The sequence below is a fragment of the Orcinus orca genome, chromosome 9 (genome assembly GCF_937001465.1).
Source record: "Orcinus orca chromosome 9, mOrcOrc1.1, whole genome shotgun sequence".
Classification (NCBI taxonomy): domain Eukaryota; kingdom Metazoa; phylum Chordata; class Mammalia; order Artiodactyla; family Delphinidae; genus Orcinus; species Orcinus orca.
Genome location: NC_064567.1, coordinates 46,162,919 through 46,187,706, shown reverse-complemented (window position 1 = coordinate 46,187,706; position 24,788 = coordinate 46,162,919). Strand labels below are relative to the sequence as shown.

Sequence of the window (24,788 nt, the reverse complement as noted above, 5' to 3'; positions counted from 1 at the left end):
GAGTATGACTCACAAGTAATCCCTTTTTTTGGTTTGGATCTTTAAAGAAATAAGGGCATCTCTATTTAGAAATTTTGATTTTAAAATGGTGACTGTTGTGAAATAAAAAAGGAAGAAAATATAGTGCAAAACCAACATGAGCTATGCCATTTTAGATCCAAATATAAGTGCATTTTTTAAAGAAAATTGTGCTCACTGAAAAAATACATACTGTTCAACATTACTTGAACTGAAAAATGACTTGCAAACAATTGCTGTCAATTAAGTATAAAAAGACATTTGCACTACGTGAGAAAAAAGCAAGCTGTTAACAGTTTCAGAATAATGATCTTCAAATCTTTAATTTCTTTGAATAATGTTTTGTAGTTATCAGAGTATAAGTTTTACACTTCTTTTATTAAGTTTATTCTTGTTATGTTCTTTTTGATATTGTAAATGAAATTATTTTCTTTTCAAAACTTTTTTAAATTTTTTATTTTGGGCTGTGTTGGGTCTTCGTTGCTGTGCGTGGGCTTTCTCTAGTTGTGCAGAGCAGGGGCTACTCTTCATTGTAGTGTGTGGGCTTCTCATTGTGGTGGCTTCTATTGTTGTGGAGCGCGGACTCTAGGCACGCAGGCTTCAGTAATTGTGGCTTGCAGGCTCAATAGTTGTGGCTCACTGGCTCTAGAGCACAGGCTCAGTAGTTGTGGCACATGGGCTTAGTTGCTCCACGGCATGTGGGATCTTCCCCGACCAGGGATCAAACCCGTGTCCCCTGCATTGGCAGGCGGATTCTTAACCACTGTGCCACACGGGAAGTCCTGAAATTATATTCTTAATTTCATTTTCAGATTGTTCATTGCAACTATATAGAAGTACAATTGATATGTGTATATTGGTCTTTTTTTCTCCCCAATATCTTTATTACAATATAATTGCTCTACAATGGTGCGTTAGCTTCTGCTGTATAACAAAGTGAATCAGCCATACATATACACATATCCCCGTATCCCCTCCCTCTTGCGTCTCCCTCCCAGCCTCCCCATCCCAACCCTCTAGGTGGTCACAAAGCACCGAGCTGATCTCCCTGTGCTAAGCAGCTGCTTCCCACCAGCCATCCATTCTATATTTGGTAATATATATGTCCATGCCACTCTCTCACCTCGTCCCAGCCCACACTTACCCCTCCCCATGTCCTCAAGTCCACTCTCCACGTCTGCGTGTTTATTCCTGTCCTGCCCCTAGGTTTTTCACACTATTTTTTTTAGATTCCATATATATGTGTTAGCATACAGTATTTGTTTTTCTCTTTCTGACTTACTTCACTCTGTATGACAGACTCTAGGTCCATCCACCTCACTACAAATAACTCAGTTTCGTTTCTTTGTATGGCTCAGTAATATTGCATTGTATATATGTGCCATTCTTTATCCATTCATCTGTCAGTGGACACTTAGGTTGCTTCCATGTTCTGGCTATTGTAAATAGCACTGCAATGAACATGATGGTACATGACTCTTTTTGAATTATGGTTTTCTCAGGGTATATGCCCAGTAGTGGGATTGGTGGGTCATATGGTAGTTCTATTTTTAGTTTTTTAAGGAACCTCCATACTGTTCTCCATAGTGGCTGTATCAATTTACATTCCCAACAACAGTGCAAGAGGTTTCCCTTTTCTCCACACCCTCTCCAGCATTTATTCTTTGTAGACTTTTTGATGATGGCCATTCTGACTGGTGTGAAGTGATACATCATTGCAGTTTTGATTTGCATTTCTCTAATGATTAGTGATGTTGAGCATCCTTTCATGTGTTTGTTGGCACTCTGTATATCTTCTTTGGAGAAATGTCTATTTAGGTCTTCTGCCCATTTTTGGATTGGGTAGTTTGTTTTTTTGATATTGAGCTGCATGAGCTGCTTGAATATTTGGAGATTAATCCTTTGTCACTTGCTTCATTTGCAAATATTTTCTCCCATTCTGAGGGTTGTCTTTTCGTCTTGTTTATGGTTTCCTTTGCTGTGCAAAAGCTTTGAAGTTTCATTAGGCCCAATTTATTTATTTTTGTTTTTATTTCCCTTTCTCTAGGAGGTGGGTCAAAAAGGATCTTGCTGTGATTTATGTCATAGAGTGTTCTGCCTATGTTTTCTTCTAAGAGTTTGATAGTGTCTGGCCTTACATTTAGGTTTCTAATCCATTTTGAGTTTATTTTTGTGTATGGTGTTAGGGAGTGCTCTAATTTCATTCTTTTACATGTAGCTGTCCAGTTTTCCCAGCACCACTTGTTGAAGAGGCTGTCTTTTCTCCATTGTATATTCTTGCCTCTTTTATCAAAGATAAGGTGACCATATGTGCGTGGGTTTATCTCTGGGCTTTCTATACTGTTCCATTGATCTATATTTCTGTTTTAGTGCCAGTACCATACTGTCCTGATTACTGTTGCTTTGTAGTATAATCTGAAGTCAGGGAGCCTGATTCCTCCAGCTCTGTTTTTCTTTCTCAAGATTGCTTTGGCTATTCGGGGTCTTTAGTGTTTCCATACAAATTGTGAAATTTTTTGTTCTAGTTCTGTGAAAAATGCCATTGGTAGTTTGATAGGGATTGCATTGAATCTTAGATTGCTTTGGGTAGTATAGTCATTCTCACAATGTTGATTCTTCCAATCCAAGAACATGGTATATCTCTCCATCTATTTCTATCATCTTTAATTTCTTTCATCGGTGTCATATAGTTTTCCGCATACAGATCTTTTGTCTCCTTAGGTAGGTTTATTCCTAGGTATTTAATTCCTTTTGTTGCAGTGGTAAAAGAGAGTGTTTCTTTAATTTCTATTTCAGATTTTTCATCATTAGTGTATAGGAATGCAAGAGATTTCTGTGCATTAATTTTGTATCCCGCTACTTTACCAAATTCATTGATTAGCTCTAGTAGTTCCCTGGTAGCATCTTTAGGATTCTCTACGTATAGTATCATGTCATCTGCAAACAGTGACAGTTTTACTTCTTCTTTTCCGATTTGGATTCCTTTTATTTCTTTTTCTTCTCTGATTGCTGTGGCTAAGACTTCCAAAACTATGTTGAAGAAGAGTGGTGAGAGTGGGCAACCTTGTCTTGTTCCTGATCTTAGTGGAAATGGTTTCAGTTTTTCACCATTGAGAAGTATGTTGGCTGTGAGTTTGTCATATGGCCTTTATTATGTTGAGGTAAGTTCCCTCTGTTCCTACTATCTAGGTTTTTTATCATACATACGTGTTGAATTTTGTCAAAAGCTTTTTCTGCATCTATTGAGATTATCATATGGTTTTTATCCTTCAATTTGTTAATATGGTTTAACACATTGATTGAATTGAATATATTGAAGAATCCTTATATTCCTGGGATAAACCCCACTTGATCCTTTTAATGTGCTGTTGGATTCTGTTTGCTAGTATTTTGTTGAGAATTTTTGCATCTGTGTTCATCAGTGATATTGGCCTGTAGTTTTCTTTTTTTGTGACATCTTTGTCTGGTTTTGGTATCAGGGTGATGGTGGCCTTGTAGATTGAGTTTGGGAGTGTTCCTCCCTCTGCTGTATTTTGGAAGTTTGAGAAGGATAGGTGTTAGCTCTTCTCTAAATGTTTGATAGAATTTGCCTGTGAAGCCATCTGGTCCTGGGCTTTTGTTTGTTGGAAGATTTTTAATCACAGTTTCAATTTCAGTGCTGTGATTGGTCTGTTCCTATTTTCTATTTCTTCCTGGTTCAGTCTCGGAAGGTTGTGCTTTTCTAAGAATTTGTCCATTTCTTCCAGGTTGTCCATTTTATTGGCATGTAGTTGCTTGTAGTAATCTCTCATGATCCTTTGTATTTCTGCAGTGTCAGTTGTTACTTCTCCTTTTTTATTTCTAATTCTATTGAGTCTTCTCCCTTTTTACTTGATGAATCTGGCTAATGGTTTATCAATTTTTTTTTATCTTCTCAAAGAACCAGCTTTTAATTTTATTGATCTTTGCTATCGTTTCCTTCATTTCTTTTTCATTTATTTCTGATCTGATATTTATGATTGCTTTCCTTCTGCTAACTTTGGGTTTCTTTTTTTTTCTTTCTCTAATTGGTTTAGGTGTACGGTTAGGTTGTTTATTTAAGATGTTTCTTGTTTTTTGAGGTAGGATTGTATTGCTATAAACTTCCCTCTTAGAACTGCTTTTGCTGCAGCCCATAGGTTTTGGGCCATCATGTTCTCATTATCATTTGTTTTTAGGTATTTTTTTATTTCCTCTTTGATTTCTTCAGTGATTTCTTGGTTATTAAGTAATGTATTGTTTAGCCTCTATGTGTTTGTATTTTTTACAGTTTTTTTCCTGTAATTGATGTCTAGTCTCATAGCATTGTGGTCGGAAAAGATACTTGATGTGATTTCGGTTTCTGTAAGTTTACCAAAGCTTGATTTGTGATCCAAGATATGATCTGTCATGGAGAATGTTCCATGAGCACTTGAGAAGAAAATGTATTCTGTTGTTTTTGGATGGGATGTCCTATAAATATCAGTTAAGTCCATCTTCTTTAATGTGTCATTTAAAGCTTGTTTCCTTATTTATTTTCGTTTTGGATGATCTGTCCATTGGTGAAAGTGGGCTGTTAAAGTCCCCTTCTATTAGTGTGTTACTGTCAGTTTCCTCTTTAATGGCTGTTAGCATTTGTCCTAAGCATTGAGGCGCTTCTATGTTGGGTGCATAAATATTTACAATTCTTATATCTTCTTCTTGGATTGATCCCTTGATCATTATGTAATGTCCTTCTTTGTCTCTTGTAATAGTATTTATTTTAAAGTCTATTTTGTCTGATATAAGAATTTCTACTTCAGCTTTCTTTTGATTTCCATTTGCATGGAATATCTTTTTCCATCCCCTCACTTTCAGTCTGTATGTGCCCCTGGGTCTGAAGTTGGTCTCTTGTAGACAGCATATATACAGGTCTTGTTTTTATATCCATTCAGCCAGTCTATGTCTTTTGGTTGGAGCATTTAATCCATTTACATTTCAGGTAACTATCGATATGTATGTTCCAATTACCATTTTCTTAATTATTTTGGGTTTGTTATTGTAGGTCTTTTCCTTGTGTTTCCTGCCTGGAGAAGTTCCTTTACCATTTGTTGTAAAGCTGGTCTGTGATGCTAATTCTGTTAGCTTTTGCTTGTCTGTAAAGATTTTAATTTCTCCATCGAATCTGAGTGAGATCCTTGCTGGGTAGAGTAATCTTGGTTGTCGGTTTTTGCCTTTCATCACTTTAAATATGTCCTGCCAGTCCCTTCTGGCTTGCAGAGTTTCTGCTGAAAGATCAGCTTTTAACCTTATGGGGATTCCCTTGTATGTTATTTGTTGTTTTTCCCTTGCTGCTTTTAATATTTTTTCTTTGTATTTAATTTTTGATAGTTTGATTAATATGTGTCTTGGCTTGTTTCTCCTTGGATTTATCCTGCATGGGACTCTCTGTGCTTCCTGGACTTGATTAACCAATTCCTTTCCCATATTAGGGAAATTTTCAACTATAATCTCTTCAAATATTTTCTCAGTACCTTTCTTTTTCTCTTCTTCTTCTGGGACCCCTATAATTTGAATGCTGGTGCATTTAATGTTGTCCCAGAGGTCTCTGAGACTGTCCTCAATTCTTTTTTTTTTTGCGGTACACGGGCCTCTCACTGTTGTGGCCTCTCCCGTTGCAGAGCACAGGCTCCAGATGCGCAGGCTCAGCAGCCATGGCTCATGGGCCTAGCCGCTCCGCAGCATGTGGAATCTTCCTGGACTGGGGCACGAACCCGTGTCCCCTGCATCGGCAGGCGGACTCTCAACCACTGTGCCACCAGGGAAGCCCCTGTCCTCAATTCTTTTAATTCTTTTTTATTCTGCTCTGTGGTAGTTATTTCCACTATTTTATCTTCCAAGCCACTTATCCGTTCTCTGCCTCAGTTATTCTGCTATTGATTCCTTGTAGAGCATTTTAAATTTCAGTTATTGTGTTGTTCATCATTGTTTGTTTGCTCTTCCATTCTTCTAGGTCCTTGTTAAACATTTCTTGTATTTTCTCCATTCTATTTCCAAGATTTTGGATCATCTTTACTATCATTACTCTGAATTCTTTTTCAGGTAGACTGCCTATTTCCTCTTCATTTGGTCTTCATTTGGTTTGGGTTTTCACCTTGCTCCTTCATCTGCTGTGTATTTCTCTGTCTTCTCATTTTGCTTAACTTACTGTGTTTGGGGTCTCCTTTTCGCAGGCTGCAGGTTCGTAGTTCCCATTGTTTTTGGTGTCTGCCTGCAGTGGGTAAGGTTGGTTCAGTGCCTTGTGTAGGCTTCCTGGTGGGTGGGACTTGTGCCTGTGTTCTGGTGGATGAGGCTAGTACTTGTCTTTCTCGTGGGCAGGACCACATCTGGTGGTGTGTTTTTGGGTTTCTGTGAACTTAGTATGATTTTAGGCAGCCTCTCTGCCAATGGGTGGGGTTGTGTTCCTGTCTTGCTAGTTGTTTGGCATGGGGTGTCCTGCAATGGAGATTGCTGGTCATTGGCTGGAGCTGGGTCTCAGTGTTGAGACGGAGGTCTGTGGGTGAGCTTTCGCCGATTGATATTATGAGGGCCCGGGAGGTCTCTGGGGGACCAGTGTCCTGAACTTGGCTCTCCCACCTCAGAGGCTCAGGCCTGACACCCTGCTGTAGCACCAAGACTCTGTCAGCCACATGGCTCAGAAGAAAAGGGAGAAAAAAAAAGAAAAATAAATAAAGTTATTAAAGTCAAAAATTTTTTAAATGATTAAAATTTTTAAAAGTAATTAAAAAAAATAAGAAGAGAGCAGCTAAACCAATAAACAAATCCACCAGTGATAACAAGCGCTAAAAACTATACTAAAAGAAAATGGACAGACAGAACCCTAGGACTAATGGTAAAAGCACACCTATATAGACAGAATCACACAAAGAAGCATGCACATACACACTCACAAAGAGAGAAAAAGAAAAATATATACATAAAAAAGAAAGAGAGAAACCCAATCAATAAACAAATCTGCTAATGATGATAGTCTCTAAATACCAAAGTAAGATAAACATAAAGCCAGAAACAAATTAGACGCAGAAAGCAAACCCAAAGTCTACAGCTGCTCCCAAAGTCCACCTTCTCAATTTGGGATGATTCGTTGTCTATTCAGCTATTCCAGAGATACAGGGTACATCAAGTTGATTGTGGAGATTTAATCCACTGCTCCCGAGGCTGCTGGGAGAGATTTCCCTTTCTCTTCTTTGTTCGTACAGCTCCCGGGGTTCAGCTTTGGTTTTGGACGCGCCTCTGCGTGTAGGTCTTCTAAGTGTGTCTGTTCTTCCCTCAGACAGCAGGGGGTTAAAGGAGCAGCTGATTAGGGGCCTCTGCCTCACTCAGGGTGGAGGGCAGGGTACGGAATGCGGGGCGACCATGTGGCGGCAGAGGCCAGCGTGACGTTGCACCAACCTGAGACATGCCATGTGTTCTCCCGGAGAAGTTGTACCTGGGTCACAGGACCCTGGCAGTGGCGGGCTGCACAGGCTCCCGGGAAAGGAGGTGCGGATAGCGACCTGTGCTTGCACACAGGCTTCTTGGTGGCTGCACCAGCAGCCTTAGTGTCTCATGCCCGTCTCTGGGCTCCACACTGATAGACGCGGCTAGCGCCCATCTCTTGAGCTCGTTTAGGCGGTGCTCTGAATCCCCTCTCCTCGCGCACCCCGAAACAGTGGTCTCTTTACTTTTAGGCAGTTTGAGACTTTTTCCTGGACTCCCTCGCGGCTATCTGTGGCGCACTAGCCCCCTTCAGACTGTGTTCACGCAGCCAACCCCAGTCCTCTCCCTGGTATCCGACCTCCAAAGCCCGAGCCTCAGCTCCCAGCCCCCAGCCGCCCCGGCAGGTAAGAAGACAAGCCTCTCAGGCTGGTGAGTGCTGGTCGGCACCGATCCTCTGTGTGGGAATCTCTCTGCTTTGCCCTCTGCACCCCTGTTACTGCGCTCTCCTCCGTGGCTCCAAAGCCTCCCCCCACCCCGCCACCCCTTGTCTCCACCAGTGAGGGGGCCTCCTAGTGTGTGGAGAGTTTTCCTCCTTCACAGCTCCCTCCCAGACATGGCACGTCACATGCCTTTTCTTTTGTGTCTATTTTTCCTTTTGCCCTACCCAGGTACGTGCAAAGTTTCTTGCCTTTTGGGAGGTCTGAGGTCTTCTGCCAGCGTTCAGTAGGTGTTCTGTAGGAGCTGTTCCATATGTAGATGTATTTTTGAGGTATTTGTGAGGAGGAAGGTGATCTGCACATCTTACTCCTTTGCCATCTTGAAGGTCTTCCGCATGTATTGGTCTTATATCTTGCAACTTTGCTGAACTCATTTATTCTAATAGTTTTTTAAGTGGATTCCTTTTTTTTTTTTTTTTTTTTTAATATACAGGAGCATGTCTGTGAAGAGGTAGATTTGCTTCTTCCCTTCCTCTCTGGATGCCTTTTGTAGTCTAATTGCCCTGGCTAGAACTTCCAATACAGTGTTAAATAGAAGTGGTGAAAGCAAGCACCTTTATCTTACTCCTGATCTCAGGGGAAAAACATCCAGTCTTTTGTCATTGGGTGTGATGTTAGCTGTGGGGTTTTTGTAGATGCCTTTATCAGGTTGAAGAAGTTCCCTTCTATACCTAGTTTGTTAAGAGTTTTTATTATGAAAGGGTATTAGATTCTGTCAAATGCTTTTTATACATTTAGTGAGATAATCATGTGATACCTTAGAAATATTAAAGAAAAATCCAACTCAGGGTTGAAGTGAAAAATGGACATCTATTAGTCCATGTAAATGAAAAGTCCAGAGGGTATCTTATCTATAGGTATTACACAGTCTGATTGAAGTGTTCAAAAAATGTCATCTAGATTTGCTTCCTTTCCCTGCCTCCCTCAGATCCTCCCACCTGCTTTCCTTGTATGTGTCGATCATGTTTAGGTCCAGGTGATGGCAAAATGCCTTCCAGCAGCTCCAGTAAACATCTTTGAGACCAAAGAAAAAAGAGAGACAGTCTCCATTTCTCTCCACCTTTCCCCAGTCCCAGCAAAAGTCCCAGAATTATTTCTGGTTGGGTCCCTTGCCTGTCTTGGAACATATCATTGAGGAAAGGGGATGTGAAGCTCCATTTAAGCCTGAATCATAGGCCCACCCTGGGGCTAGTCAGCCCAACCCAAACTACATGGATAGAGTGTGCAGAAGGGGGTTTTCAGGAACAGAAATGTGGGAGGTGGATGCTGGGTTGCCAAAAATAAATGTCCACTGTACCTTGTATAGTGAAATAATCCAAGATAATACAAAATATGTGAAATGGGCATTTAAATACTTTAACCCCCTAGCCCATCCCTGGCAGCAGTAGCTTATATGAGCTAAAACTTTTCCCTGCTCATGGAAGTTTCTTGTCTAATCTTCTAAGCAGGGAGTTTGGCTGACACCACTTTCCATGTCTAGTAAGGGATGGCAAAAAAAGGGAGTAGGGTTGGACAGGAAGATAGTCTAATGGTAATTGAATGGATCAGGGACTGGTATAGACCCCCAGTTTTCATCTGCTCTTTGGTTACCTTGAATCTTTTATCATTTTCAAGTGTGTTAGGGTTCTCCAGAGAAACAGAACCATATATATACATATGAGGAGATTTATGATAGGAATTGGCTCATGCAGTTACGGAGACTGTGAAGTCCTACAGTCTTTTCTCAGCAAGCTGGAGAACCAGGAGGGCTGGTAACACAATTCAGTCTGAGTTTACAGGCCTGAGAATCGAGGGTGGTGGATGGTTCAAGTCCTGGTCTGGGTCTAAAAGCCCAAGAATGAGAAGCATCAGTGTCCAGGGCAGGAGAAGATGGATGTTGCAGCTCAGGCACAGAGAGGAGATTCACCCTTCCTCTGCCTTTCTGTTCTACTCAGGCCCTCATTAGATTGGATGATGTCCACCCGCATTGTTGATGGCAGTCTTTACTCAGTCTGCCGATCCAAATGCTAATATCTCCCAGAGACCCCCTCACAGACACACCCAGAAATAATGGTTTACCAGCTATCTGAGCATCTGGTAGGCCAGTCAAGTTCATACATGAAATTAGCCATCACCCAAACCAAGGTAACAGCAGATTAATTTAAAACAGGAAGTGCATTAATGGCCTCTTCATCATGCATGCCTCTTTTCTCATGCAATTCATGCATCATTCCTGAGCTGTATCTGAGCTTCCCAGGAGTGTACATCGTGAAAGAGCAGTGTGTCTCTACATTACTCTGGACTCTCCATTACTCTGCCATTAAATCTCAGATAATGGGAATGAGATGTCTGTGGTCTCTTAACATGCCTTCTGAAATTCTAGGAACTTTATGCTTTAAGGAAAAGTTTTTCTTGGTCATAGTTTTTATAGTTACAAACTACAGAATAAAATAATTGAAACTCTTCTAGTGTCATTATAACTTTTCCTAGGTAAATACAGAACCTATTACAGAGAAGGTATTATTTTAGTTACTATTATCATTTACAAGCTACTTTTAAAATATATTGCAGCTGTGCTGTGTGCGTGTGTGTGTGTGTGTGTGTGTGTGTGTGTGTGTGTTTGGGTTATTTAACATTTTTCAGATTCCTGTAAGATAAACCTAGTTTATACCACATTTTTTCAATTTTTAGGCATTCTTTTTCACATTCCAACAGCTCTGAAGTCATGAAGCATCTGAGAATGAGTATCATGTCATTGCTTAATGGGCAGGTTATTTTTTGTTTTTTATTTAATTGAAGTATAATTGATTTACAATGTGTTAGTTTCTGGTATACAGCACAGTGACTCAGTTATATATATATATTTTCTTTTTCATATTCTTTTCCATTATAGGTTGTTAGAAGAGATATTGAATACAATTCCCTGTGCTATACATTAGGACCTTGTTGTTTATCTATTTTCTATACAGTAGTTTGCATCTGCTAATCCCAAACTCCTAATTTATCCCTCCCCCTTTGATAACCCTTTGATAACCATAAGTTTGTTTTCTATGTCTGAGTCTATTACTGTTTTGTAAGTTCATTCGTATCTTATTTTAGATTTCACACATAAGTGATATCATATGATATTTGTCTTTCTCTGATTTACTTCACTTAGTATGATAATCTCTAGGTCCATCCGTGTAGCTGTAAATGGAATTTTTTCATTCTTTTTTATGGCTGAGTATTCCTTTGTGTGTGTGTGTGTGTGTGTGTGTGTGTGTGTGTGTGTGTGTACACACACCACATCTTCTTTATCCATTCATCTGTTGATGGACATTTAGGTTGCTTCCATGTCTTGGCTATTGTAAATAGTGCTGCTGTGAACATAGGGGTGCATGTAGCTTTTTGAATTAGAGTCTTTTCCAGATATATGCCCAGGAGTGGGATTGCTGGATCATACAGTAACTCTGTTTTTAGTTTTTTAAGAAACCCCCATACTGTTTTCCATAGTGGCTGCACCAATTTACATCCCCACCATCAGTGTAGCAGGGTTCCCTTTTCTCCACACCCTCTCCAGCATTTATTATTTGTAGACTTTTTAATGATGGCCATTCTGACCAGTGTGAGGTGACACCTCATGGTAGTTTTGATTTGCATTTCTCTGATAATTAGTGATATTGAGCATCTTTTCATGTGCCTATTGGTCATCTGTATGTCTTCTTTGGAGAAATGACTGTTTAGGTCTTCTGCCCATTTTTTGATTGGGTTGTTTGTTTTTTGTTATTGAGTTGTATGAGCTATTTGTGTATTTTGGAAATTAAGCCTTGTCGGTCACATCACATGCAAATATTTTAGTTTATCTTCAAATTAATGATATGTGATGGTTAATTTTTTGTGTCAACTTGCCTGGGCCATGGGGTGCCCAGACATTTGACCTAACATCATTCTGGGTGTGTCTGAGGGTGTTTCTGGATGAGATTAACATTTGAACTGATAGACTGAGTAAAGTAAATCGCTTTCCCTAGTGTGAGTGGATCTCATCCAGTCAGTCAGAGACCTAAGTAGAACAAAAAGGCTGAGTAAGGGGTAGCTCCTCCTGCTTGATTGTTGAGCTGGGATACCGGTCTTTTCCGGTTTTCTCAGTCTCACTGAAACACTGGCTCTTCTTGGGTCTCAAGCCTGATGACTTTTGGACTGGAATTACAAATTGGCTCTCCTGATTCTCTAGCTTGCTGACCGCAGATCTTGGAATTTTACAGCCTCTATAATTGCATGAGAAAATTCCTTATAATAAATTATATATAGATATACATACATATTATTGGTTCTGTTTCTTTGGAGAACCAAGACTAATACAGATGGGGTCCTAAATTATAAAATATGATGATTGAGGGTATGCTGAACTCCCTCTACTTGAGAGTCATAATGGATTTGGAGAGTGTTCACACCAAACATAATCATGGGAGTTGAGCTGTAAGGGAGAAGGTGCTACTGTTCTATACCAGGATAGCTTTCTAGCAATGGGGAGTCAAGGCTTGGGGGTTGTTATGCCAGGAGGGACAGTGTTAGAAAGACATAGTTTTCTTCCCAACTCTGTTGTGTACTTCCTGTGTGACTTTAGATAGGTCACTTAATCTACCTGGGATTGGTTTCCTTATCTGTAACATGAGCTGGTTGGACTAGGTGATTTCAAAGGCCCTTTCCGTTTCTCAGATTCTTAGGAATTGATTCTTCTGTTTCAGTGAGGGGAGATGGCATAAGGTATAAATAATGACTCTCTTGCAAAGGGCTAAAATATCACTAATAATATCTGACTCCAGGAGTGTTGATTATCTACTCAACAAGACAATCTGATGATCAGTTTGATTTCCTGGATTGTAATGTTTGTGCCAAGAATAGTAGCCCTCGGGTTTGTGTTTCCGTAAAATTTGAAGCCAAGGTCAGGAAGCATCACCTTCTGAAATAAAATTTTCAAGTTCACCCCAAGAGGTTTTCTAGCCAGTAATCAACTTGTGGGGGTGTTGAGATAAGGCCGTGGGGCTCCTGATATCCAGTAAAGGGTCTAGGTTCATCGCTGGGAAGGAAGTCCCCAGTATAAGATGGAATAAGAGGAACATAAGCCATAGTTGTAGAATACATTACTCATCTTTGATTGACAAGGCTTATAGGGAAGGGTATTTCAGTGACTGGTATGAGGGTGGATATTGAGAATTGGTCTTTATCCAGTTTTGTTTAAGGAAGTGAGAGATGTGGTACCTGAGCAGGCCTGAGTGTTCTGGTTCCTAGAAAGCAGACCCCGATGAAGTAAATGATGAGTGAAACATCTCGCTTGCCACCTAACTCCTGTGCCTGAGCTTAGATTTAGTGCTGACCATTCAGCCTCCTGATTAAAAATGTAAGTTTCCCCGAACTATGATCTTAGGCTATGGGTGCTCCAGGCAGTGTACTAATCTTCTGTTATAACGTAATAAATTGATCCTGTTACCAGAAGGGGAACCCCTTCCAGGGCCCAAGAGTGGGCTCTTGTCTAACACCCGGGAATGAATTGTCCGAGGAGACACACGTGCTGACAAAGCAAAAGACTTTATTGGGAAGGGGCCCCCTGGGGGGAGAGCAGCGGGCAAAGGAAACCCAGGAGAACTGCTCTGCCACGTAGCTCACATCTCAGGTTTTATGGTAATGGGGTTAGCTTGCCGGGTTTTCTCTGGCCAGTCATCTTGCTTGTGCCCATATTTGGTCCAATTCCTGGTGACGCACGCATCTCTCAGTCAAGGTGGTTTCCAGCGTCAGGGTTTCTGGGACATCGGCAGGACATATTATGGCTGGCATCTCCTCCCTCCTTTCGGCCCCTCCCGACTTCTGCCAGCTGGTGGTAGCTGGTCAGTTCCGTGTTTCTTATTGAGACCTCCTGTTGTGAAATAACTCACACAAGCAGTTATTATTCTGCCTGGCCAGGGTGGGCGGTTTCAGTTAGTGGTTCCCTAACAATACTACTGTGACATCAGTTGGTGACTTACGTATTTAGCTGGTGTGAATCAGTTCCCAAGGGCCCATCAGGTATGTACCTGAGCAGCCCTTGGGGCTCTGCGCAAAGCGCCTACCAGCCTTCCCTCCAGCTGTCTCAGCTGTAGAAGAGTCTAGTGAGAGAAATGTATCCTTAAAAGCCTATGGCATTTCAGAGAAGGAAAAAATACATCTGATGAGGAGACTAACAAGGCTTATGCAGAGGTAGTCAGGGATGACATTTTAGGAAGATCCAGTTTGAGCAAAAGCCCTGAGGCAGGCACACAGCAAGTAAGTTTGGTTTGACTAGAACATAGGTTGTGTAAGAGGACTAGATAAGATGTGTGTTTCCACTGAATATGGTTCGTCCCCTGAAATGCTGTGAAGTAAAAGTAGTTAAGCCCTTGAATGTTTTAAGATTATTCCATTTCAGTGGATCAATACCAAATAGTAAGTTTAAAGTTATCTTTCCATAGGGAACATATGACCCTAGGCAGGCTTATTAGACAGCACTTCGTATGATGTTGAAAGGGCAGCATAATCTTTTATCTCATTTCTAGGTTTGAAATAATTTTTCTTAACCAGAGGGGAGGAGAGCAAGTATGTTAACAATAATCTTTGGAAAATAATAATCTTTTATCTTAGAAAATGTAAAAATCAAAGATTACTAGTACTGTATTAGGGGGAAAAAGGAATAAAAATCATAAGTAATCCCATTACCTAGAGAATCATCATATTTATTGCTGATCCTTCCAGACTTCTATGCAAAAATGAGATCAAACATACAGATCTTTTCTAACTTATTTCTTTCCCTTAGAATTTTCCCCCAGAATGTAAGTTCCTTGGAGCTAGAATCCAGCATCCTTTGTTAGGTCCTATTCCTATGTCCTGGGAAGCAGTAATTGAGACCATGCTCTTGCTTCTGTTTTCAGGTTGGCAGCCTCGGTGGTTCCTTCTCTGTGGGGGAATATTATCTTATTATGATTCTCCTGAAGATGCTTGGAAAGGTTGCAAAGGGAGCATTCAGATGGCGGTGTGTGAAATTCAAGGTGAGAAGCCAAGACACTTGCAGGTTTTATTGTTCTTTCTGTTTCTCCCCCAAAATAAAAAAAACCACTGGCTTCTGTGTGCCTTTCTTTGCTGCTCCCATAGTATAAAGATATATAATGTTACGTCCCCCAGAAAAAGTCTTACAAGTAAGACTTAAAACTGCAGCGAGTTTTTACAGGGAGCTTGGTTTAGAGGTAGTCAGAGTAAATGAGAGCAGTGTGCTTAGTAACCACACATGTAGTGCTCATTCCTTGGTCACCTGCTCACCTCGGGCTTGTGGCAGTTTGCTAAGCTTATTTGTCTTTCTATTGCAACATCAGACACTTCTGTGTTGAAATCACGACGCATACACACCTTCTCACCACCACCACCATGCTCAAAACTAAACAAGCAAACACCTGACAGACCTACAAATAGCCTTTTCTTCTTGGTTTTGAGAATCTTGAGACATGCTGAGAGGATGTGGCTCAGAAACCGACTAGAAGGGAATTTGGGGCATGGGGCTTGGGGGTGAAGGAGAGCGTGGCTTGCTTGTTTCTTCTCCTAAAGTGTTCTAAGGGAATTCTCACATTTTTGATAAGACTAGTGAAGGAAAGTAGAAAGGAACACTCTTGTGTTCTTGATTGCTTTTCAATAACCCAAGGAGATAAAGAGCACATCCTTACTTGTTTGCATCAAGCCTTTTTGGCCCCAGAGCAGCATACTTTACACACACACACACACCAGAAGAGAGATTTTTCCTCTCTCCTCTTATAAATGATCCTAAGGAGATTTAGGTGATTCTTCTTTAGGCCAAAGTCCTGGTGAGACCTTGGAGCCAATTGCAGAGTTTTCCCTCTCCATTAGCAGAGACCTCTAGGAAGAGATAAATAAACCAGGAGAAGTAGTAAGGGCTGACATCCTCTCTTGGAAGAAGCTCTCAGTGACTGGCGCGCCAGTTAAGCTCAAGAATTTGGGTGGAGTGGAGGCTACCCAGATAGGGCTTTTCTGGGTTTCTGACCTCCCTATGTCTTGCTCCCAGTTCATTCTGTAGATAACACACGCATGGACCTGATAATCCCTGGGGAACAATATTTCTACCTGAAGGCCAGAAGTGTGGCTGAGAGACAACGGTGGCTGGTAGCCTTGGGGTCAGCCAAGGCTTGCCTGACAGACAGTAGGACCCAGAAAGAAAAAGGCAAGTATTGATTGTCCTCTGGACTGGGAACCCTGGGAATCACCTAGTGGCATCTCTGGGTTCCCATATTTGTTATCTTGCTTCTGACCACCTAGCCATAGCCAGCTTTTTTTTTTTTTTAAAGTAGTTATGTATTCAGCATTTTATTTATTTATTTTTGGCTGTGTTGGGTCTTCGTTTCTGTGTGAGGGCTTTCTCTAGTTGCGGCAAATGGGGGCCACTCTTCATCGCGGTGCGCCGGGCTCTCACTGTCGCTGCCTCTCTTGTTGCGGAGCACAGGCTCCGGACGCGCAGGCTCAGCGGCCATGGCTCACGGGCCTAGTTGCTCCACGGCATGTGGGATCTTCCCAGACCAGGGCTCGAACCAGTGTCCCCTGCTTTGGCAAGCAGATTCTCCACCACTGCGCCCCCAGGGAAGCCCCCATAGCCAGCTTTTTATATCATGCAAGTGCTGTATATCTCAGTGGACCTTAAACAGTCTATACCTGACTCTTCTTTCTTAGCATGTCATAGTAGAAAGAATGCAGGTTTTGGAGCCAGATACAACTGGGTTCAAATCATGGCTTTGTGACCTTGACATAGGTCACTTAACCTCTCTAATCTTCAGTTTCCTTATATTTTGAAAAGAGGTAATTACCTATCTTAGAAGGATTACCATGAGGTACCTCGTCTGGCACAAAGTTGACTTTTGGTAAAGAGTAGCTGAGCCAGAGAAGCCTTGGATCTGGTATTTCCTGCAGTAACAGCCCGCTTTCCCCGCCCTGTTCCTGGGGTAGATGGATACTTAATTGTCAGGTTGCTGCTGCTTAATGCTCGTTGACTCAACATCATTAGGTCTCCTGAGAACCACGGCATAACTTTCTATTTTGCCTGGGTCACGAGTGCCAGGGCTTACTGCCCGAGCTCTGCCTTCCCAGCCCCCCAGCCTCGAATGTACACCTGAAAAGATTGGTGGGAGAGAGGGGCCTCTGGGAACAAGTGTTTCAGGGGACCTTTCTCATGACACATATGGCAGATGTGCTTAACGCTTCAAGTAGACACAGTAAAATGACCTATTTGTTGGTTGTTTTTCAATGCTAAGTCGAGAGCAAATTCTAGACACTGTCAGCTCTGACTCAGATCAGGTGGTAATGTGCAGCTTTTTCACGGAGAAGCAAGCAGAGGCAGTTATGATTGTAGCCGAGCCCTCAGTGCCAGGATGGCTGGAGTGCCGTGCTAATGAAGGAGCAGCAGGTGTGCAGAGGGTGCCGTTCGCCTTGCCAGGCAGCAAGCTGGACCAGTCCTCTGAATTCACAAGCTGTCTTATTAGTGGTAATTGCATGTTACAGAACACTGTTTCCCAGCTTTGAGCACTGGATAGATAGCTGTGACCCCATTTTATAGATAGGAAAACTGTGGCAGAACTGAGACCAAAACCGTGAACCCTTGACTGTTCCCAGTTCTGACACAAGTGGATCAGAGGTATACTGTCTCCTTCTTCCTGTACTGGTGATCATTAAATATGTTGGCTCAAGAAATAATGTAGATTACTTCAGAAGACTAGAAATCTCCTTTTTCTCTTTTTCTTGCTCCCATAACTTCAAAGATGTCATATCTGTAACCCATACTATAAACATCTGACTTTAGGCATAGATTATATTTCACTTATCTGTATAGTACGCTAACTAGTATATCAGTTATTTATTCTGGGAATTAAATTACGTTTTCATCATTTTGTTATTTAGAGTTTGCTGAAAACACTGAAAACTTGAAAACTAAAATGTCGGAACTAAGACTCTACTGTGATCTTCTTGTTCAGCAAGTAGATAAAACAAAAGAAGTGACCGCAACTGGTGTGTCCAATTCTGAGGTAAAATACCATTCTTCTTAGCCACGTGACAAGTAGCACCAGATGTTGCTTACAGGTGCTGCTTATTCTCACATAATCCCTACCTTGGAATTTACTGTTTTTCAGAGAAAAAAAGTGACAGACTTCAACAAAGAGAAGAAGTGTGTGCATTTCAGCATATGGAAGCGTATAGTTTTCCTTCCTGGGATGAATTCAGGATTAATTAATTGCTAATTTTGGAACTTTTAAATTTAGTACTGATGTACTAAAATATGTGTCTCTCCAGTTTGCATAACTTTCTAAAATATAGCCTTAGCTGTCTGGCAGAGCCATTTCTATACTACGCATGTGGCTCCTAAGGTGACAGCATCATGTCTGTCAGTAATATGTGTCTGTCACCTCTGATGAGACTGTAACAGGATTTTATTTCACCGTAATAGATGTTCTGCTTGAGTAGAGACTAGTGCTTTCAAAGATAGAGACACAGCTTTATTTCTCTCCATCATCAGCAAGGATTGCGATTTTTGTCATTTATTAATGAAATTGTTATTTACTCATTCTAAAACATATATTAAAAGATCTATCTGGTGTTAAGCTATGTATTGAATGGTTCACATTAACCAGAGAGGGGTCTCTGCTCTGCTCTCAGAGAAGTTATCTGAAAAACAGTGCCCACAAAATGAAGAATCTGTAGATTATAATTAATGGTTTTAAATTACTTTTCTTAGGTAGTGTATCACTATGCTACTAGTAATATATGTGCTCTAAGTTTTTCTAATAAAGGTGGTTTAACTCACTTTCACTCACTTTTTGGGGGTCTCTCTTACTCATTCAGCAACTGCCTATCGTGTACGAGATATTGTGCTGCGGGAGGGAGATGGGAGGGGTACCAAAACACTTCAGTCCTGCTTTTGGGATGTTAGAGACTAGAGCATTGATTCTCAACCCAGAGCAGTTTTGCTCCTCAGGAGACATTGGGCAACGTCTGAGACACTTTCGGTTGTCACTACTGGGGGAGTGCTGTTGGCATCTAAGGGGTAGAGGCCGGACGCTGCTTAATATCTGCAATGGATAGGAGAGCCACTCCCCCTATATCCCCTGCTCCAGTAAGCCAGCCCCAAATGCCAGTGATGCCAAGGTAGAGAAGCCCTGTTCTAGTAGGAAGGGAAAAAGTGAACACAGCAATGTTTAATTCTAGGAAGTGTTTATAGTAAGTGCCTTGGGAACTTGCTTATGAAACTGTGGTTATGATATTGTGATTTATAATAAGAAATATATGTTTGGTCTTTGTCTAGTTTTTGGCACAGAGCTCCAAAAAATAACCCTTGGAATTTCCAGGTGGTAAAAAGTGTCTTTGTTATGTTAATTGGAAAATACTAAGGATAGAGGCTCTGGTTGACTGTAGACCCAAGCAAGTGATTAGAGGGTTGGAACTTTCATTTACCCCCTCCCCTCCTGGGAGGGGAGAGGGACTGAAGATTGACTTCAGTCACCCTTGGCCAATGATTTAATCAATCGTGCCCATTTAACGAAGCTTCCATAACCCACAGCATGGGGTTTGGAGAGCTCCCGAGTTGGTGAATATGTGTTGACTGGGGAGAGTGGCATACTCAGGGAGCATGGACGCGCCAAGCCCCTTCCCACATGCCTTGCCCTATGCATCTCTTCCATCTGGCTGTTCCTGAGTTATATGCTTTTATAATATACTGGCAGCCTAATAAGTTAAATGTTTCTTTTAGTTCTGTGAGCTGCTCTGGCAAAGTAATTAAACACAAGGAGGGGGTTGTTGGAATCTTCAGTCTAGAGTGGGTCAGTCAGTAGCACAAGTGACACCCTGAACTTGCCATTGGTGTCTGAAGTGGGGGTGGGGAGCAATCTTGTAGGACTGAGCGCTTAACCTGTGAGATCTGACACTATTTCCAGGTAAATTGTGTCAGAATTGTAAGACACCCGGCTGGTGTCCAGGAATTTCTTGGTAGTGTGGAAAAAAACCACACATTGTAATTGGTGTCTGAAAAATAGTGGTTCACGACCAGTAACATCTAGCTTGTTAGAAATACAAAATTGAGGAAAATACAGAGGCTATGGCGAAAGAACAAAATTCAACTGAGTAAAATTTAAAGATCTTATTAGCTTTATTCAGCAATTCATAAATCGGGCAGCGTCCAGTCTAGCAGGTAGAAAGGAGCTGTGAAGAGCTATACCAGGCTAGAGATCTTTATGGACCAAAGTGAGCAGGAACAAGGAAGTTATACTGGGCATTCGCTGAATGGTTAAAGCAGGGTTACTTTTCTTATATGGAGCAAAGGGAAGTCTTGGAGCCAGGTCAGTACACTAACTTGTGCTGAGCAGGCAAGCACTGATTGGTTGACCTAGGCCTGCCTTTTCTGGGAGAGCCCAGCATAGAAACTTGGATAAGTTTTTGGTTTGCTGTTGTGAGACTTAGCATGAGTGACTCCATCTTGGGCCCAATCTGGTAACTCTAATGCCACTAAGATGTGGTTACCAAACTCTCTAGTCAGGGGGTAGCCTCAGTTTCCTGAACAACTTATCAATATCAATATCCAGAGGAAAAACAACCTGAGCAAGTGAAATAACTTGGAGAAAAAAATGATTAGATATTCAGAATAATTCCAGTTGCTGAAACCTCTTAGACTCATCTGTACTGAAAGACTCATCTGTACTGTGATTTGTGGTTTCTAATGCTTCTATTCTAGAACTTCATTTTTACTCAGACAGTGGGAGACATTTTTCCATTGATCCCCCTGGTCTTCAGTCCATGTAATTCTGTTTGGTGTCTGCCACCCCTTAGAGACCGCAAACTCCACAAGGGCTCAGCGCCTAGCACCTGACATACTGCTGTCATATAGTGTTGTTGAGTTGAGAGAAGTCGTTGCCTTCAGTTGGAGTGGTGGGTGAGCATGAAGGGCAGATTGAGGGTAAGGCTTGAGTATGATTAATAGATAAGTTGGACTTGCTCAGTCTTTTTCTTTTATAACTGATACCCATATTTGTCCAGCAAAATAGACGGGTACACGATTATTGTTATCACCCGTTATTAGCTGGATAAAAGCTCTAAGGACATTCCACAACTGGGCTTTTTCCTTTTTGGCAAGGTAAAGGAGTCTTCACCCTGGTTGTTTTGTAGGAGGGAATTGATGTGGGAACTCTGCTGAAATCAACCTGCAATACTTTTCTGAAGACGTTGGAAGAATGCATGCAGATCGCAAACGCAGCCTTCACTTCTGAGCTGCTCTATCGCACTCCCCCAGGATCACCTCAGCTGGCCGTGCTCAAGTCCAACAAGGTAACAGACCAGGTCAGCTTGGCTGCAGTAGGGCATGATGAAAAGTTAAGAAAGTGATATGCTGAGCTAAGTTCTCCATCACCCTTTGGCAACCGATAAAGACATTTTTGTAGTGGACTTTCTTTTATGTCCACTATTACATATGCCCTTAGTCCCTTGTATCCAGTCAGTTAGTGTTGGCAGTTTTACCACCTGAACATGTCTCTCTCTGATGTAGCTAGTTTCTCGTCTCCAGCCTCCTTGTCCAGGGAGTCTTGTTGAGGTTGGTGATAGCCTTCTAACTAGTTGCCTTCAACTCGACTCTCCCAGGCAGCCTACAGTGTTTCTGTTCATGCAGTGTAAATTGGGCCACTTCACCTAAAACTTTTAGTGGCTCCCTCATTGCCTACAGGTTAAAGTCAAAACGTCTTAGCCCCTTCCCACATCACCAACCTCTTTCTTTTTCATAACTGGCTTGAACGTATTAACTGCTTGTAGCTCCCCCACTTCTTTGGGCCATTTCCCAGTACCAAGAATGCCCTTCTCACCTGTCTTTCCCTGCTTAGCTCTTATTCATCCTTTAAAATTTAATCTCTCTTTCCCTGAATCCCTTAGTTGGGCTAAGAGTTCCTCCTCTACGCATACCCCTATTTTAGCCTTATTCTATATTGAAAGTACCTTAAGGGCAAGAACCCCATACTGTTTACCTTTATGCTTCCAGTGTTTGATACAATGCTGTATCATAGTTTGGTATTTAATAATATTTAATGAGTGTAATAGTAATTACAAGAAAGCTAACCACCAAGGGTATAAATACGGTAATTAGGCCCTTCAAAAGACCATCTTCCTTTTTCTTAGAAATTTGGGTATCCTTATTTGAGACTGGTTGGGATCAATGACTCCTTTCTTTTGGGAAGACCTAAAATTATTCCTCTTGAGTGGGGCAGTGTGTGTTATGATCATATTTACCACTTTCATATGTGATAAAACTCTAAATATATTCTGTTGGGAGTTTAACATGTGAATTTTCTTTTCTTTGCTTCTTTTAAAGATGAAACATCCTATTGTACCAATTCATAATTCATTGGAAAGGTACAGTAACATTTTTTGTTTTTTCTTCTTTCTAAAAATATAAAAATAAGGATATTGGTATTCCTTGTTTTTTTTTTTTAAGAAATTACGTGGTGGGCTTCCCTGGTGGTGCAGTGGTTAAGAATCCGCCCGCCAGTGCAGGGGACACGGGTTCGAGCCCTAGTCCGGAAAGATCCCACTTGCCACGGAGCAACTAAGCCCGTGTGCCACAACTACTGAGCCTGTGCTCTAGAGCCCACGCGCCGCATCTACTGAAGCCCACGTGCTCTAGAGCCCGTGCTCCGCAACAAGAGAAGCCACCGCATTGAGAAGCCCATGCACAGCTACAAAGAGTAGCCCCTGCTCACTGCAACTAGAGAAAGCCCATGTGCAGCAACAATGACCCAACACAGCCAAAAATAATAAATAAATTTTAAAAAGAAAAGAAAAGAAATCATGTGGTGGTTTTTCTCATGGTTTGAGATGATACCAGAGGTGACCCTGAAGCACTGCAAATCTTTCATTCAGCACTGACTACTAGGGAAGATGTTTGCATTTCCCCAGGATATGGATCTCACCCACCACAGCTAATAACTTTTCATTTCTCTGTTGTACTGAGTATTGGAACCTCCTCTCTTGTGAAGGAGCCGAGCATTGATTTAAATGTGGTTTTATCAGAAAAGACAGTGCTATTTTGTTTCATTGAAAAATAAAAATCCTAGGTAGCTTTACAGGTTGGAAAAAGAACATAATGTCAAAATCTGAACTACTGAAAAAAAGTACACGTTTACACAGTTGTGTTCCTATTATTTAGGGTCTTTATTCAGTTATTATTTCATATAAGCATTCCTGTATTTTGACATTGTCCATGTATTTGTCCTTTCAAGTTGTTATTTAATATTTTCATCTCTTTATATACAGTTGTTTGTTTCTTTAGTACAAGGATTGTTCCCCAATTTGGTTAATAATTTTCTCCTGATCTAAATATTTCTACTAGGAACATCTTTGTAGATTTTTTTTTCTTTTGAGGTATTTCATCAATATACTCCTATATTTTTAATTGCCAAGTTGAAATACGGTATTTTTTTAGAAAAACAAATGCTTTTCCTGGAGTCCACATGTAGCTTGGACCTTTTCCCTTTATTCGTATTAGAAGAAAATGGTTTTGTTCTAATTTGCCTGAGTCTAGTTATTTATAATAAGATGTTATGATTGTCCCTTTAACAGAATCAGTTATTTCACTTGCATGTTAAATAGCCTTTTATGTTACCTTAAAGAGCAACAGATACTCAGGATGTATTGTGTCCTCCTGGGTATTTTTGGTCTTCCTTGACCACAGCTGTGGCTTCTAGACAGTTAACTGCTAGGCAAACAAATGGAAGCGGCCAGTGATTTGAGAGGTGAGGAGAGAGGAAAAAACCTTCCAGGGAGAAGCTGAGGAAAGTGAGAAAAAGTGTTGAATGTGGTACCTGTAGAAAAGCTGATTGAAAACCCAGGTGCTATCAGTGAATATTTCCTGTTGCTGTTGGGGAGCAGGAAGTTGGAGTCAGCTGAGGGTGCATGAAGAGCCATGAATGGCTCTTTGGTCTCTGAACTTCAGCCTGGAGACAGGCCTGCTCCCAGCACAGGAGGATACCTGCCTTTGAGGCAGGAGGGTGGGGTGAGAGATTTGGCTTGATTTAACAGTTCTGTTTTTCAATCAGTGTTAAAAGGAGTTGGTAATTGTGGTTGTGGACCCTTCCCCATCCCTCAGAATAGGATCTATCTGTGCAGTCTATTTGTGACCAAATAATTGGACTTCTTGGCTTTTTTCCTTTTAAAAAAATTTTAGGCAAACAGAGTTAAACAGTTGTGAGAATGGATCTTTACATATGGAAATAAATGATGATGAAGAAATCCTAATGAAAAACAAGAGCTCCTTATGTTTGAAACCTGCAGAGACAGATCGCAGCATATCAAGTGAAGAAAATACAGATGATAATATAACAGGTAAAAACAAAAAAGATGTGAGGCAAACCATTGAACAAAAGGATCATGGGGCTTTGATTCGTTATCCATGATGCGACACTTGATAGGGACTGACCTCAAGACAGCGTGCTAGGTAGCTCCCGAGGCAGCTGTTCGTAAGATAACAGAGTTCACTTGAAAACGTTCTGCCATCCCACCTGACCCCCCTATTGAAAAGGCAGAATGAAGAGGAGTTTCCCACTCACTGTATTAGCTGTGATGTCCATGGGCTTCAGTGAGCTGTAGCTGTCTGTGCTGACTTTTTAGAGAGTATGAGTATTAGGGCCTTCTGCTCAGAATTTCAAAGTCCATTGAACATAGACTATGATGTGAGACTTAAGAGTCTGCAGAGTTATGGCAGTTCAGTTTTCCATCCTCCTGGTTTCTGGTGAGGCCTGAGGATGTCCGAATTCACCAACCACCATCAGACTTTCG

At 41.3% G+C, this 24,788-nt stretch overlaps 1 protein-coding gene across 9 annotated transcripts in view; it reads left to right on the top strand.

The window, feature by feature from the left end:
• The window catches only part of PLEKHA8 (pleckstrin homology domain containing A8), a 100,281-nt gene that overhangs the window by 51,907 nt on the left and 23,586 nt on the right, over positions 1-24,788 (top strand). For 8 of the 9 annotated variants that reach the window (XM_049714852.1, XM_049714851.1, XM_049714849.1 and 5 more), the window contains 6 exons: positions 14,867-14,983; positions 16,006-16,161; positions 17,886-18,010; positions 21,138-21,308; positions 22,327-22,367; positions 24,178-24,335. In XM_049714852.1, coding sequence (XP_049570809.1) covers positions 14,962-14,983; positions 16,006-16,161; positions 17,886-18,010; positions 21,138-21,308; positions 22,327-22,367; positions 24,178-24,335 — 673 coding nt within the window. In that variant the 5' untranslated portion in view covers positions 14,867-14,961. The remainder of the gene's footprint in view (positions 1-14,866; positions 14,984-16,005; positions 16,162-17,885; positions 18,011-21,137; positions 21,309-22,326; positions 22,368-24,177; positions 24,336-24,788) is intronic. The other variant, XM_049714850.1, reaches the window with a different exon arrangement.